A 15,875-nucleotide genomic window follows, 5' to 3' on the forward strand; every position below is an offset into this window, starting at 1 on the left:
ATTCTATTAAATCTTTGGGTTTTTTCTCTAGGTTCAGGAATGTAACACGGCCTTGGCTGAGCAACAGTCTGTGTTGATTAGTAACATCTTCTAGGACTGAGAGTTTTCTTCTGTTCCTTCCCTATCTCTAAGCTCCTAGCCCTATCTACAAGCAGATTTGTAAAGACACATTCATCTTATTCCTTTCATACGTGCTCCTAACCCCGTGGCCTTAAGGCAGTTGGTGTCCTACGGCCATGCTGTGCTAATTGCCCCCTCACTGTTGGACCAAGTCACAGACCTCAGCACTCAATGGATGTTTGGTTTATCGGTGGAAGAATGTGCATTCCAGCTACTGAACCGGACTGCATGCTTTGGCTGCACTGCAAATCGAGCAGGAGGTGGGAGCAGCAGTCAGTCCAGCACACACAACCCTGTGGTGTCAGGAAAAAACAGAGTTGGAGGAGTTTCAAGGCCTCAGCTGTGCTTTAAGGCTCATTGTCCCCCCAGGCTTTGTTTCCCACATTGTGCTCTGCTCCTGTGTGGAATGCTCTAAAGTTTGGGAGAGGGAGCGTTTGCTCCCTGCCCATGGGCTGGCTTGAAAGGAGCTCAAGTAGAAAAGTTCTCCAGTACCTTGGCTAAGCAACAGCCCTCCTGCTGAGGCACAGTCTGTGGAGAAAGAGGTCAGTGGCCCAAACCTGTGCTTTGGAAATCAGAATTGGGTTACTAAATCCTGATAGAACGCTCTCTAATAGACCCGTGATGGCTGAGGGTTGTAGGTGGGAAGGGTCTGCCAGCAAGGAACTTGAATTGTTGATAATCTGAGCTCTGTTCAGGGGCAGTCTGGGAGCCTCTTCTTTCCCCTTCCACAAGGACAAAGTGTTTGCCAGGGCTGGAGCTGGGGGTTGTGTCTGCCCCAACAGCCGGTACCATGGGGCTGCGGATGCTCCTGGAGTGTGGGCTTGTCTGAGCTGGGCCTGGTGCCTCTCCCAGGTGTGCCTGGCCCAAGACCAACAGCACCGGCAGGATGACATGGAGAGCTGTGCAGGGACCAGCCAGGAGCTGTCAGACCTTCACCAGGAGCTGTGCTGCTCCTTCACAGCTGTGCTCGGGGAGCCCAGAGCTGCTGTTCTGGAAGCAGAGACTTGGAAACTGGATCAGTCTCTGAACCTTAACTTGGCACTGACAAGTCTCTGAACCTTAACTTGGCACAGTCTCCAGACAGACAGCCCAAGCATCCAACAGCCAGACCTGCCAGAAGTGATGATGACCTGAGGTCATGGCACCTGCGCTCTTCATTTGAATGGAAGGATTTCTGCCAAGACAAAGAGCTCATGGATGTGAGAAATGGCATCAACACCTCAGGGCAAAGCCTTTTATATCTGTTCCCCTCACTTTCAGCTGGTGCTGTTAAACGTCACCTTATGTTAAGGATTAGGATCTATGAAACATTTTTTCATGAAGCAGATGATTTCTGTGGACAAAATGTGAATATGTGAGAACAAAGACACAGGCAAGGAGAGAGGATGATATATGGAGAAGGAAGCCCAAACAAGAAATGAATAACCCCTGACCAGTAAAATTTAGGGGTGACATGTGTCCGAGGACAGCTACTCAAATAAAATAAAAGGACACAAAGATTGCGCAATAAACAATTAAAGTAACATAAGAGTGTGCTCTTTGCATTTGTGAGCATCTCCTAGGGACAGACATTTTTAAGTCTTTTTTCATGAAAATTTTTATCAGAAGAAAATTATACTCATTTTTCACTGGCACAGTGAGCTCTTGTGCAATTTCCCCTCTTGAGGACAGAGCTGTTCTGTGAAATGAGAAATGGGAATTTGAGGTGTTGTCAAAGGGGTGGAGAGTCCAGAGCACGGAGTGAAGGTGAGTGAGAGGTGGGGCTTCCCTTCTCCCTTTTCTTCCCTTTTCCCCTCCAAAGCGCTGGTGGCTTTGCCACAACAGCAGGCCTGAGGGACAGCTCAGCTGCTCTCCAAAGGATGTCAGTGCTCAGCTCCAGCCCTTCCATAGCCAGAGGCTCAGCATCTTTAAGGTGCTGGAATTTTTGTTCAGTCTTAGGGCTGGGGCTGGATTCTTCCTTTCTTTCTGTCTTCTTGTTTGAAAATCCCCCTTGAATCAGAAAAGGCCACGAACTGAGTACTGATTTTCCTCTTCTTGACAAGTGAGCACAGTGCCCAAAGGGCAGCGCAGCCTCAGCAGGCGCCGCGCCCCAGAGCTGGGGCTGCCAGCCCAGCATCAACTGCTCGGGTGGTCTCTGGGGAAAAGCAGGGCTGTTCTTTGCTCCCTGCTGACAGCTCTGGGGGCTCTGGGAACCCATGTGCCTGTGCAGCCCCAGCGGTGTCAGAGCCCCCAGGACAGGCACTGCCACGGGAGGGTGAGACGTGGGGCTGAGCCCTGACCCAGAGAGGGGCCCTGGAGAAGGCAGGTGCAGCTCTTCTCCAGAGGGTTTGTGTGCTGCTCAGAAAATGATTGCCATCGAATGGGGGGCAAAAATCCTCCTTAGGGCTCACAGGAGCACTCTCAAAGATGGGAGTGAAAAATACCTGACAAAGCTTTTTCAAATATTTGTTCTTGAAGGTCTGTTCCTAGTGAGGAATCTTTAATGTAGTCAGCAAGACTTTTCTTCTGCCTAGAAGACCTACTGATATATTGCCAAAGAGAGCAGAGAAAAAAAAATCCACTCTTGGATGTCTCAGGATTCTTAATCTATTTTATGAGCCTTAAACAGTACATCTCTTTGCATCATGCAAATTTCAAAAGATCCTGAAACAGCATTTTTCCTCCTCATGTGGCTGTTCTAAACCCAAAGTTTTCCTTTCCATGAATATTTTTAACGAGTAAGAACCTTTTTAGGCTTTTTCTTACATCTCCCATTTGTCAGGGAAGACAGAAGAATTCCTGTGACTCAGGAACTGAGTGCATCCGTAAAGAGCATGTGGGTCAAACCCTGCTGTCTTGGGAATGCTGATCCTGTCAGGAAAACTAATCCACAAACACCAGAGGTTTATGTCCAAAAAGGAGACAGAGGAGTCCCGTTACTTTATTTGAATGAAGGGAGAGGTCATGGGCATTTCCCACGGGTCTCTCAGATTGTTAGAGGACGCAACCTCCTTTTTATCCTAATTTCCCAGCCGCATTTCCCTCTCTCTTTCCCCATTGGCTGAGGTACTTGAGAGGTACAGACTTCCCAAATCGGCTAATGCAGACCCCCTTCTAATGTATACCCCCCCCTTTTCTTTTCCTATGGAATTTATGGTTCTTCCCACTGCTTCTTTTGTCTCTCAGTCTCTATCTTTACCTATCAGCAGACCAACAGTTTGTCTGTAAAGACAAATCTATCTCATTCCTTTCAATCCTTAAAGCTGATGCTGTCTGGACCCACAACTTTGAGCTCATGTTACAAGCCAGGCCCCTGCCCAGCTGCCCAGCAGGGCTGTGGGGACATGGGGGTGGCAGAGCAAGTGCCAGGGCCAGCAGGGAGCTGGGATGGGGGCAGAGCCAGGGGAAGGGCTCTCCCACAGCCCCTGGAATGTTGGGGTTTGCACCCTGGCAACTGTCAACAGCCCCTGGAATGTTTGAGATGTGGACTCTGCAGCTGCCAACAGCTCTTGGGCCTTGGGGTTTGGACCTCTCAAAGGCCAATGGCACTTTGATATTGTGCTATTGACTCTGCAAAGGCCAAAGACCCTTGGACATCGGAGTTTGGCCCCTGCAAAGCCAATGGCCTTTGGATATTGATGTTTAACCTTGCTACTGGCAACATCCCCTGGCTATTGGCATTTGCACACTGCTCATGCCAAGGGGCAGATGGAGACCCAGCGGGTGAGGAAGCTGCTGCTCTCCCTGTGCCAAGCCCAGTGCGGGGCTGGCTGGGCCTGGGCTGTCCTACAGGGAAAGGTTCCCTTTGGGAATAACAAGGGATTAACAGTTGGCTGCTCCAGAGTTGGCGGCAGCTTTGGTGCTGGCTCTGGGGACAAGCCTGGGAGGGAGCAGGGGGCTCCTGGCTTGGAAGCATTTAAGGGTGACTCCCTCAGGGCCAGCCATGCAGTCTGAGTGTGCTCTTACCTGTGCTCCTCCAGGAAGCTCGAGGGCTCGGAATGAGCCAGCGGTTCACTTCCCAAATACTTTCTCACCAGCGACTCTCCCCAGGAGCCCCTGAGGTGAGTATAACTGTGCTGAGCTGGCTCGGGACCATTTTGCAACGGGATTTAGGGAAGGCAAGTGCAGGAAGCCTGGAAGGGAGAAGCTGCTCTGCCATGGGTCTCCTGTCTGCTGTGAAGGGGGCTCGTGTCTCTGTGCCTCGTTTCTGTAGCCCTGTTTTCCCCCAAAGGAGACTTCTCTCCTCCGTTGGCTCCACAAGGTCTGTGACAGGGACTCTGTAGAACGGTAGCAGGAACCTGACCTCAGAGGGCCCTATTTAATTTCAGTGTAATCCCAGGAATAAATGCACTAAGCACAAACCGTGCTCAATGTAGAAGTGGATTTTGTACACTTAGCTGGATTTTGGAACTGGTTCTCCATGAATGGACACCCATTCTTGTTGGGATCAGAAGAGACACCTCAGGGGTCCATTCACTCAGCCAGCTGAGGCCCGCCCTTTCTTGCCTTGGCATTTGTGGTCCTGCACTGCCCTGCTGGTCTCCCCAGCTCTGTCTTCTACTGCTTTTGTCTCCTTGATGCCCACCCCGTCAGCAAAGCTTTGGCCTTCAGGGGAGCTGTCTCTCTGCTTGCTGCTTCTCCCAGCTCCCTGGAGCCATCTTCCCTGCTCCTTATTGGTCATTTGTGCTCTTTCCCTGCCTGCTCCTGCAGGCCCTGAGAGAAGAGTTTTCTGCCAGGCAGGGCTCAAACAATTTCCTGCTAGTGGGCATCAAAGAGGAAATGCATCTCCTCCTTGAGCAGAGGGAGGCTCTACAAAAGCAGGTGAGTGAAACAGCAGTGGCACTGCAGTCATCCAGCGGGTGCTCTGTGCCCTTCTTGCCTTTCCATGGCAGAGCAGCAGCTGAGGGAGTGATCCCTGGGGCTGCCTCGTGCTGTGGGCTCCATGGCAGCTGCTCTGAAGGACCATCAGTGCTCTGCTGAATCTCAGCTGCTGCCCTGGGCAGCTAGGCTAGCCCTCTGGGCTCTTGACCAGCAACCACCAGCATGGATTCCTGCTGGCCTCTTCCTGCTAGCCTTGGTGTGGGAAGTGCTTTTCCAGATGCCCTTGGTGACCCAATGAGAGTTCAAAACAAGTTGTCCATATCCATTGTGAATCTGGCCCTTTCAGGACAGGCAGAAATGGAAAGCTGTCCTTTGCCTTTCCTCACAGTGTCTGCTGTGGCCGACAGGGAAAGGCTGTAGCCTCTGACCACTTTGTTCTGTTGGACTTGAGGTGGGAGAGTTGACATCTCGGCTGGCAGCCCCCAGAGAGTCCCAGGAACTGATTGTCCACAAAGCTCAGCAAGACAGGAGTGAGGCCCTGGAGAGGGAAAAAGCCAGGTAAATGAAAGCCTGTGGGACTCTGCATTGTGATGAATGGATTCCCTCTTCCTAATCTTTGCATCTGCCAGCATTTCCTAAGTGGCAGAGCTCTGAACCGTCCATGCAGATGTGTTTCATTCTCTGGATGTTGTGCTTCATTTCTTTTGAGCCTTCAGTTGCAGTTTTCCTAAAGACAAAGGCTTTTGGAGTAGCTCTTTCCCTCTCAGGGGGTGTTCTGTTTTTCGGTCGGTGTCTTAACCCTGCCCAAGCTGCAGTGCAAGGAGCTGGGTACATCCGTTAGCTCCACCTTGGCTCCGGGAATCTGAACCCTTTGGGAGCTGGATCAGCCTGGTATCCTGATTCCTTTGCTTGGCAGAAAAATGTTAAACCCACGATTTCTGATCTAAGCCAGATTCCCCTCTGAGGAACCCAGGGACACAAATGTCTCTCATGGCCATCTGTTGCCTTGTTCTGCAGGCCAACTCTAACTCTGGAAGAGAAGGAACTGAGCCTCAGAAGCCTGGAAGAAAACAACCTGGCCCAGATCAAACAGGTGTCTCAGCTTTATTCGGCTCTTCACCGGGGTGAGCAGCTCCTCTCAGACCGCATAGGAGAACTGCAGGAGCTCAGCACCCAGGTAACCTGTGCACTGATATCCCCTTCTCCAGGGACACACACCACCACCTTCAGCTTGGAGGCCCCAACTGCTTCCCTCTCCCAGCAGCTTCCACTGCTGCCGTGTTTTGCCTGGGGCTGCTGCTGCACCCCGAGGCCAAGGCTGGCTCTGGTGTCTCCTGCCGAGAGAGACACAGGTGTTCCCCTGCTCTCTTCTGGGTCCCAGCAGGAAATCTCGGACCAGAAGCAGGAGCTTTGGAGACTCCTTTGGAGCTTCTCCATCCCTCTGTTAGCAGTGTTGCCCCAGGCAGAGTTTGCGCCTGAGCCAGGCACTGAGCAATGTGGGGACACAGGCGTGGGTATGGCCGGCTGGGGAAGGCACTTCCAGCACAACCAGCTCATCCAGAGTTTAGAGCTGCCCCATCAAGGATGCCCATTGCTTCCCTTTCTTTGTTTTGACTTTGTCTCCATTGGAATCCTTGGCTTTGCCCCTTCTGTGTCTGGTGTGTTTTTTGCTTGAAGTCCTTTCTCCTTCGTTCCTCGCCCTCCTGCCTGCTCTGCTGCCTTAGGAGCAGCCCTGTCCCTGAGGCTGTGTGCATCCATGTTCCAGATCCGCTCCCTGCAGGAAGCAGTGCTGGAGAAGGATGCTGCCCAGGCAGCTCGAGAGGAGCAGCTGTTGCGGGAGCTGGAGGAGTCCCGAGCAGGCAAACGGCGCTTGAGGGACTCGGTGCAGGTGTTGGAGGCTGAGGTCTCTGAGCTGCATTTGAGGCTCCGTAGCTCAGAGAACAGAGCAGAGGCCTTGGCCGCACAGTGTCAACAGGCCAGCAGTGCCCACTGGGAAGCTCAATCCCAGCTGGACAAACTGCTCTTGGTTCTCCACCGCATGATCAGGGACAGCAGTGGCTTGGTCACTTGGAGCTCAGGCAAGTGTGGCAGGCTGGGTTAGCCCGTGTGCAGAGCCCGTGTTGGGGAGCAGGTGGAGTGAGGAGTGGCTCATGGTTATCCTGGTATGACAGACTCAGCCTTTCAGTTTAGGCTGGCTCGCGACCATTTTGCAACGGGATTTAGGGAAGGCAAGTGCAGGAAGCCTGGAAGGGAGAAGCTGCTCTGCCATGGGTCTCCTGTCTTGGCAAGTCTTGGCGGCTTGACATCCCTGCAGAGTCACAAGTCCGTGTTTGTACGGGGAGAAATGATCAGTGTCAGAAGGGAAGAGGGCCTGAGTCCTGTCAAGCCACAGAGCCCGTGCAGTCATCCTTGGGGCAGTGCTGACATCAGTGGTCATCAAAATAACGTCAGCCTGTGACACACGTCCTACTGCAAGGCGAGCTCTGGGACGATGACCAAGGCACTGCCACCTTGCAGCTAGAAAAAGGCCTTGTTTGTTGGGGACTGTGGGATTAAATCTTGAAGCAGAAGGTCTTCTCTTTTCAGAAAAGGGTCATGTTGTGAGCCTAACTGCTTCTCAGGCCAGGGATGTCCCCACAGAGCTCACGGTGGACAGAGTGGCAGCAGCCCTGCGAGACCTGTGGAAGCAGCTGGAGCATTCCCAGGAAGATCTGGTAATGTGTGCCCAGTGCACCCAGAAATCCTGTCCCGCTGCCGGACTGCTGGACAAGCAGAGTGCCAAGGCCAGGATGGGTGGCAGTCCTTGTAGGGGCGTTGGCTCACTGCCATGGGGAGGAAGGAGGATCACGATCACATCTACCAGTTCTGTCCAGCTGCCCTCTCCCACCTGGGCTATTTCTGCCTTAGTGTTTGTAGCCCTTTGTCTCCTGCCAGCAGTGGCCCTGTGAGGTGATTCTGCTCCTCTTACCTCTTCCAGAATGATGCGAGGAAGAAGATTCAGGCCTTGAAGCTGCAGCTGAGCACGACGCAGGCTCAGAGGGACCATTTCAGTGCCTGCAACCAGGAGCTGCAGAAACAGCTGGCTGAAAGCCAGGAAGGTACAGCTTCTCCTCTCCCACCCACTGCCCCATCCTGTCTCGCCAGCGGGGATCTCTGATGCCACGCAGAGGAAAACTGCAGTGCCCAGAGATAGGAGAGGAGAAAAGGAACCAGCAGGAGACTTGTCCATAGCAGTGCCAGTGAAGCTTTTTTATGGAGACAGAACCCGTGGCTGGCAGAGCATCTGGCTGTGCTACGAGTGATCACGTGCAGAGGTGGTGCCTTTCAGGTGCCGTGTCTCTGCCAAGGAACTGTAGCTGGATGCCTCGGCTTGTATCCTCCAAACTCCAGGCCATCCCAGAGCCTCCAGGCTCTTGGCCTCTCTGTAGCAGGGCTGGACAGGCCTCCGTGCTCCTTTCTCTCTCTTTGACTGCCCGCTCGGCATAAGCCCAAAAACAAACACACTTCCCTATTCCTCTGAATCTTGCCCTTTTCGTTCTTCTTTTTTTCTCTGCCCAGAAGTTTCCCTCATTTCTGTCAGCTTTGGAAGCCCTTGTGGGTTTAGGGCCTGGCAAACACAGCCAGGCAAAGATGCAGGATGCACATCAGTTTGCCTTTGCTTTGCTTTTCCCCTTCTGCTTCCCTGGTGCAGCGATGTGGAGGGCAGAACACAAGAACTCTCTAGAAACTGCCCCGAAGGAAGAGGCCACTGCGAGAAAGGCAGAGGCTGTGACTCTTCATGAGGACGTGGCATCTCTGCAGAGGAAATTGGACAACACGGAGAAGGAAAGAAAGGATGTGCTGGTGAGAATGGCAGATGCCACGAAGGGCCCTTTCTCTGCTTTTTTGGGGCCTTCTCTTGCTATATCTAAGGAGCACCTCTTTCCAGTTCAACTTTCCTAATTGCATCCTTCTGAATGAGGAGGAAAAGGTGTTGTAGTCATGTCAAACCCAGTTAGGCCTGAGGCTGCTGATTTTCCTCCATGCTGGAGCTTTCTGCCCTTGAAGCTGGAGTTCTCAGTGTCCACACTTGGAGCTCTATTCCTCCCCAAAGGAACACTTGAGCAGAGCTCCAGAAGGTCAGGGAAGGGCAGAAAGGAACCTGGGATAGGCTGAGGGAGCTGGGAAAGATGCAGCAACAAGGGGGGGCCAGGAAAGGTCTGCAGCATCCCAAGAGGCAGGGAGAGAGGGGCAGCCCGTGCCTGCCACTGCGGCAGGAGTTCAGATCTGGTATGAAAAGCAAACAGAGATGGAATCACTGACTCTTGCTCTCCCTGTTTTGCAGCATGAACGGGACAGTCTGCAGGCAAATAAAGAAAAACTGGAGCATCAGATCAAACTTCTGGAAGAATCAGTCACAGCCTCTGAAACCCGAGCAAATACAGTGGTAGACAGGAATCGTTCCCTTCAAGAAGAACTCCAGACTATAATGTCCATCTTTCAAGTTAAAAAAGAAAAACTGGAAACACAGGAAAAGGAAATGGAGATGCTCCAGAAAGAGGCAGCAGAGGCCAAAGCTCTGCAGGAGCACGTCACTCGCATGGCTGCTGACCTGTCAGAGAGGGAGAGAGAAATCAAGTTGTACCAGGAGCAGATGAAAATGCTGGAAAAGAAGAATTTAATGCACACAGCTTCCTTGCAAAGGAAGGAACAAAACCAAATGAGAAGGGGGGCTGAGAGGGAAGCCATGAGGGAAGAGCTGGAGCATGTGGCAGCTGCTTTGAAGCAGAGAGAAAATGGAGAACGCGAATGGAGAAAGAAGGCTCAAGCCCTGTGTGCTGCCCTTGCCAAGAGTGAAGTGTCCAAAGGGACTCTAAGGAAAAAATTAACCATCCTGCAGAGAACGGCTCCCAGCAGGGACACGGACTGGTCTTGTCTACAGGTAGGCACTGGGACTGATCTCCAGTCCACTCAAATGTCCCTGAAGGATTCCAGTGATGTTTCCCATAAAGAGGTGGGAATATATATCCCTGTCAGTCCATGGCCTGCTTGGGCAAAGCAGCCAGGGCTGCAGCCAGCAGCCTTGTCTGGCTGACTGACTCCAGCCAGAGACTTCTGGCCTGCGGGAATGTTTCCTGGCACACCCGGCACGACTGACACAACTCTGGAGCTTGCTGTTCAAACCAGCTCCAGTCCAAAAGCTGGGCTTGGGGAGCTACTTCTCCCCTGCCTAGGCAAGGGTGGGCAACACGTGGTGGTTTGGATTTGGCGTGGAAAGGAATGGAGCAGCCGACCCGACCGATGGACTAAACTGAGCGGAGTTTTGTACCGAGGGCTGAACAGCAGCTGCACTGCTGGTGCTTGGAGGATGCTTCCAGAGATGGAGCGTTCTGAGGGACAGCTTTTCCGATGGTTTAAAAGAATAGAATCATCTCCTCTCTGAATACCCAGCAGGCTGCTGGAGCAGAAGGGAAGCGGCTGTCACGGCACTCAAGGAAAGGCCTGGAATGTGTGCTGGGTCTGGCTGCATCATCAGAAGAGCAGACAGAGAGGAGGGAACTCAATGCTGAGCCCACGAGGAATCCTGAGCAGGTAAAATGGGCTTTCACTGCCTCTGCAAAGCCTCAGGCTCCTCTGGAACATGATACGTTTGCCCAAGCAGCACTTTGGAGTCCTCTGCTTGCTTCCTTCCCTCTCCCCACTGTGGGCACACACTTGTGTTTTCTCTCTCCTGTGGCACCCCGTGGCCTTCACAAACACACCTTCACTCGGGTGTCCCCCTCCTTGCCCCAGTGTCCCCAGACACACACTTGACTCTCTTCCACAGCCCACAGCGAGTGCTTTATGCCCCCAATATCCTCTGGTGCAATTAAGGGTCTCTGAAGAGACATCTCCTTGCCTTGACATCCAGAGGTCCTTTTGCTCCATGTGACCCTTTCTCCCATCCAATGTGCAGGTGGAACATCAACAGAGGAGCCGGAAGGGATGTTGTAGGCGTCAGGAGAGGGAGAGTTTGCTCCCTGGGCGTGGGGCTTCCAAGGAGCTCAAGTAGAAGAATTCTTCAGTGCCTTGGGTAAGCAGCAGCCCTCCTGCTGGGGCACAGCCTGTGGGAAAGGGGTGAGTGCCCTGAGCTCTGTTCAGGGGCAGTCTGGGAGCCTCTTCCTTCCCCTTCCACAAGGACAAAGTGTTTGCCAGGGCTGGAGCTGGGGGTTGTGTCTGCCCCGACAGCCGGTACCGTGGGGCTGCAGATGCTCCTGGAGTGTGGGCTTGTCTGAGCTGGGCCTGGTGCCTCTCCCAGGTGTGCCTGGCCCAAGACCAACAGCACCGGCAGGATGACATGGAGAGCTGTGCAGGGACCAGCTAGGAGCTGTCCTGTTCCTCAGCAACTGCCAGCCATTATTTTGTAATAAAGAGCTTTTTCAGGAAAAGATCAGATTCAATTTTTCACTGGCACAATGAGGCTCTTGCGAGCTGTTGTGTGATTTCCCTGCTTGAGGCCAGAGCTGTCCCTGAGACAAGAAATGAGAATTTGAGGTGTTACTGAAGTGCTTCTGGTCTGAGATTTCCCGCTGGGATCCAGGAGAGAACAGGGGAAAACCTCGGCAGGAGACACCAGAGCCAGCCTTGGCCTCGGGGTGCAGCAGCAGCCCCGAGCAGAACATGGCAGCAGTGGAAGCTGCTGGGAGAGGGAAGCAGTTGGGGCCTCCAAGCTGAAGGTGGTGGTGTGTGTCCCTGGAGAAGGGGATATCAGTGCACAGGTTACCTGGGTGCTGAGCTCCTGCAGTTCTGTGCTCTGAGTGGAGCTGCTCGGCTTGCTGAGGAGCAGAACGCAGCTGAGCGGCCTGTTTGATCTGGCACAGTATCCCTCCAGCTGCTGAGGGTGCAGGAGCTCCAAGCCACCCACTCATGGAACCAAGGGGCCACTGTGACACTATGGGGTCTTGTGGAAGAAAAGGGCCATAGTGACACAGCGGGGCCTCATGGAAACCATGGTCCATTGTCACACACTGGAGCTTTTGGAAACCAAGGAGACCACTGTGACATGATGGAAGATGATTGAACCAAGGGGCAAGGCCGCAGGGAGCCAAGGGTCCATCGTGACGCTAAGAAACCAGGGATTCCATTGTGGCATTATGGAACCTCATGGAACCAAGGGGCCATTGTGACGGTCATGTGAAAAGGGGAGGCTTCTTTGCCCCATAGTGTGGAGAGATTTGCTCAGCCCTTAGTGTTGAATTAGTCTGTCAGTGTCCCAGGAAGGCCAAGGCCCTTGTGCCCAACCAGTCTGTCAGTGTCCCCTTAGGGGGATCCTTCACTGAGCAGTCCTGCTGCTTTGGGGGATGTTTGACTGACTCGGTCAGGGAAACACCAACAGCACAAAGGAAACCCCTCAGCAGCTCTTCCCCTTTATCAGCGTGTGTTCCTTGCTGCCAGCGACTGCCAGCGCCCGGGAAGGACTCACACTGACAGTTTATGGAATAACATCCTTTATTAATATAAAATCATGACAGGTTAAAGTTCGAGGATTGTCAGTGATAGTATCTGACTGTAAAAACATACTCAAAGGACTACAGAGACAAGCTCTAATCCCCAATAAAACAAGCAGTGTGTATAAAGTATGATTCTTACCCAACAGGCATCCCTATAGGGAAGAAGACAGGTTCAGCCCCTCAACCGGTCCCAGCAGTTACTGAGGAGTCTTCCCTATCTTTTCTCCCATTCTTGACTTGCTTTGATACTATTTCTTTGTGTTTAGGTGGAGCTTGAGTGACTTGAATCAGACATCCCTTTGTTACTGATGGGTGTAACATTCTCTCACTTCGTTTTTAAAGATGCAGTCAAAAAGAATGTAGAGCTCATGCCCACTGAGGGGTGGTTGTAGCTTGCGGGTGGGGAACTTTGGGATAGGGTGTGCATTAATATTACTGTTCTAGGTTTTCGTGAACCAAGTTCATCTGAGGAGAGAGATTTCAGCAGAGTTGCTGGCTCAGCATCAGGACATCTTCCCCTCTGTCCCTTGGCTGACAGATGCTCTGTGGTTTATCAGCTGCAAAGAACCATCGAGTTCCCTTCCCTGCAAGGATCCCCATAGAGCCCGGCCTCAGTGTCTCCACCCCGCTGCACCATCCATTCCATCCCCCTTAGCAGGCGTGTGTGTGGGGGGGGAATCATTGTGGGATAGGTTTCAAGTCATGCCAAGCACATTCCATGCAGGGAGCAGCAATTGTGATTTACTGTCTAATACCCATGCTGTTATAACTCCTACCAGGATGCCAAGAGAAGTGCTCAGTTCTCTCTAATTGTACCCCCAGTTACCTGTCCCCAGTGTCCCCAGTCCTTTTCCCACAGCATGTTTCATGGATGTGATATTTAGAGAGCGAGTGAGGAGCAGCAAAGCTTGGGTGCAGCATTTAGTTAAGGAGCAGTGAAGTGCCAGGACAGAGCCCCTTTGGAACACTCTGTGTCTCTGAGCTCCTGCTGTCCCACAGCTCCGCAGGTGCCAAGAGCCCCCTGAGTGCCAGCACCGGGGCAGCGCTGCCGACGCAGAGCCGCTCCCAGCTCTGGACCCAGTGTGGACATGCTGGGAGGGCAAGAGGGAGCGGGGCAGAGGCACCACTGCGGCCAGAGAGGCTGCGCTGTCCAACCGAGACTGGAAACAGCACCTGGGAACTGCCACAGGAACAGCCTGAGAACCGCCCAGGAACAGCCTGGGAACCTGCGCAGGAACCCACCCTGGAAAACCAGCCCAGGAACATCCCTAGCACTGCCTTGGAACCACCCAGGAACCTGCCTGGGAACCCACCCCAGGAGCCGCCCTAAAACCGCCTGGGAACCCACTCGGGAACCACCTGGGAACAGCCTGGGAACCCAACCCAGGAACAGCCCAGGAACCACATGGGAACGCATCCAGGGAACCACCTCGGGAACCCACCCCATGAACCTCCCTAAAACCTCCTGGGAACCCTCTCTGGAATCTGCCCAGGAACCACCCAAAAAGCCACCCCAGGAACCTCCCTAAAACTGCCCAGGAACCACCCAGGGACCTACCTGGGAAATCCCCAGCAGGAACCACCTGGGAACCTACCCAGGAACCCATCCCAGGAGCTGCCCTAAAACTGCCCAGGAACCACCACAGAAGCCCCTCTGGGCCCCACCTCAGAAACTACCCAGGAACCCCCCTGGAAATGACCTGGGCACTGTTCGGGAACCATCTGGAAACCCCTCTGGGAAGCCCCCCAGGAACTTCCCGGGAGCTGCCTGGGAACCACTCTAGGAATGGCATGGGAACCACCCAGAAACCAGGGGAACATGAAGAAACTCCACGCTTAGCAAATTTTCTAGTTACTATTTACTGTGCAAATGGAGTCCCTGGAACAGAAAGAGGCATCACAGCACATCTCTGTCACACTGGAGTCACAGTGGCCGTGAGGGGGTTGAGAAAAGTGTGGGATCTACTCGAAGTAGCTCATGCAATGGGTGCTCATCTAAGATGTGCCTCTCTAAGCCTACCTATTTGTTTCACAACACTATGAAGGCCACAGAGGATTGGGAAAAAACTCCAGCAAGAAGTCCAGTCCAGTTCAGTTATTCTTGAGGAGCTTTTCCAGGGTCAGCACAGACTTTCTGTTCAGCACCATCATCCCGAGCACAGCAGTGCTGGAGGCGATGTTCAGAGAGGGGAAGGAAGGGGCTTTGGTTGTAAGAGGGTGTTCACCATCATGGTCCCAGAGCAGAGCAAGCAACCACCACGGAGAGGGGAATCTCCATTGCTGGGAGCTGCCAAATCTGGAAAGGGCAAACTCAGCGGAAGAAGTTCCATTTTCTTTGTCCTCTTTTCTCCATGAGCTCTTCTGATGGTGCGAGGCAGAGAAGAGCTGAGGTGCCAAACCCGCTGATTTCTGTCAGGCTTGAGCAAATCTCACCCATGTCATGTTGTTGGGGGCAGAGGCTGGGCTCTGCAGGGCACTGACAGGAACATCCTGGAGGCATGTGGAGGTTTCTGAACACAGGGCTCTGGGGCGTGCTGGAGGGCACCAGGGATGTCCCAAGGGGACAGGAGGGCAAAGGGGGCCTGGAGGTCCTTTGGGAGCACCAGTGTGCCCAGGACGGAGCTGTCCCCATGCCCCACAGGGACACCCAGAGCCTTCCTACCCAGTGGTGGTCACTGGGCCCTGTTCCTGAGGGCAGGTTCCATGTAAACATCACTGGGAGCTGTTGCTGGGGGCAGGTGCTGTGTCCCAGGGGAGCCCTTTGTGAAACCCCACTGCAGCCCCTGTGGTCAGTGTCCGGCAGGACAGGGACAGGACAGGATGGGAGCATGGAGCTGGCGAGGAGCCTCCGCACACAAGCCTGTGACCTTCCCTGCTTCCTCAGCAGCCCCGTGGTGCTGAGGTATTTCCCCAAAGATTCCCACTTCCCCCTTCCCCACTTCCAGCCTTTTTATTTCTCCCGCAGGATGGAGAAGAGATCCCTGAGCCAGCCCAGGGTGGCCTGCAAGGAGGACGGGGCTCCCCAGGAAAGCAGCTCCCCAGTCAGTCAGAGGAGGGAAAGGATCTAATGAGGATTCCCTCAGTAAGAGCGAGCAAAGAGGGAAGAGCCCAGAGCCCAATCCCTGCCCTGTGGTGGGGCACGGGACAGGTGGTGTATAGAAGCCCCCCTCCCTCCCTGGTGGCGCTCTCGGGGGACCCAAGTCCTTGTGATGGAGAGTGCAGCCCACAAGGTGGATAACAGCACTTTCCAGGCCCTCATTACAGAAAAAGAAATTGCTAAAAACATCAGGGAAACGACTAAAAATTCTGCTCCAGGGCCAGATGGAATTACATTGGGGGATCTTTCTAAAATGGACCCCAAATACTCCTGGATGATGGAAATCTTCAAACTCTGGATTGTATCAGTAACTATCCCAGATGTGGGGAGGGAATGCCAAACAGTTTTAATACCAAAATCTAACAAACCGGACCACCTGAGAGATATTA

The 15,875-nt window shown here is 53.3% G+C and overlaps 1 protein-coding gene across 7 annotated transcripts in view; it reads left to right on the top strand.

Moving 5' to 3' along the window:
• Positions 1-3,752: 3,752 nt before the first annotated feature.
• The window catches only part of LOC138102170 (centrosome-associated protein CEP250-like), a 33,190-nt gene continuing 21,067 nt past the window's right edge, over positions 3,753-15,875 (top strand). The window contains exons 1-12 of one of the 7 annotated variants that reach the window (XM_068999903.1): positions 3,753-3,822; positions 4,080-4,160; positions 5,372-5,478; positions 5,938-6,097; positions 6,686-6,998; positions 7,507-7,634; positions 7,898-8,018; positions 8,612-8,763; positions 9,245-9,841; positions 10,351-10,491; positions 10,856-10,972; positions 13,389-13,433. In XM_068999903.1, the coding sequence (XP_068856004.1) occupies positions 3,808-3,822; positions 4,080-4,160; positions 5,372-5,478; positions 5,938-6,097; positions 6,686-6,998; positions 7,507-7,634; positions 7,898-8,018; positions 8,612-8,763; positions 9,245-9,841; positions 10,351-10,491; positions 10,856-10,951 (1,911 nt within the window). In that variant the 5' untranslated portion in view covers positions 3,753-3,807 and the 3' untranslated portion in view covers positions 10,952-10,972; positions 13,389-13,433. Of the gene's footprint in view, positions 3,823-4,079; positions 4,161-5,371; positions 5,479-5,937; positions 6,999-7,506; positions 7,635-7,897; positions 8,019-8,611; positions 8,764-9,244; positions 9,842-10,350; positions 10,492-10,855; positions 11,523-12,833; positions 13,343-13,388; positions 13,434-15,875 lie in introns of those variants that run through there. The other 6 variants (XM_068999906.1, XM_068999902.1, XM_068999904.1 and 3 more) reach the window with 6 other exon arrangements.

The sequence above is a fragment of the Aphelocoma coerulescens genome, unplaced genomic scaffold (assembly GCF_041296385.1).
Source record: "Aphelocoma coerulescens isolate FSJ_1873_10779 unplaced genomic scaffold, UR_Acoe_1.0 HiC_scaffold_63, whole genome shotgun sequence".
In the NCBI taxonomy this organism is placed as follows: Eukaryota; Metazoa; Chordata; class Aves; order Passeriformes; family Corvidae; genus Aphelocoma; species Aphelocoma coerulescens.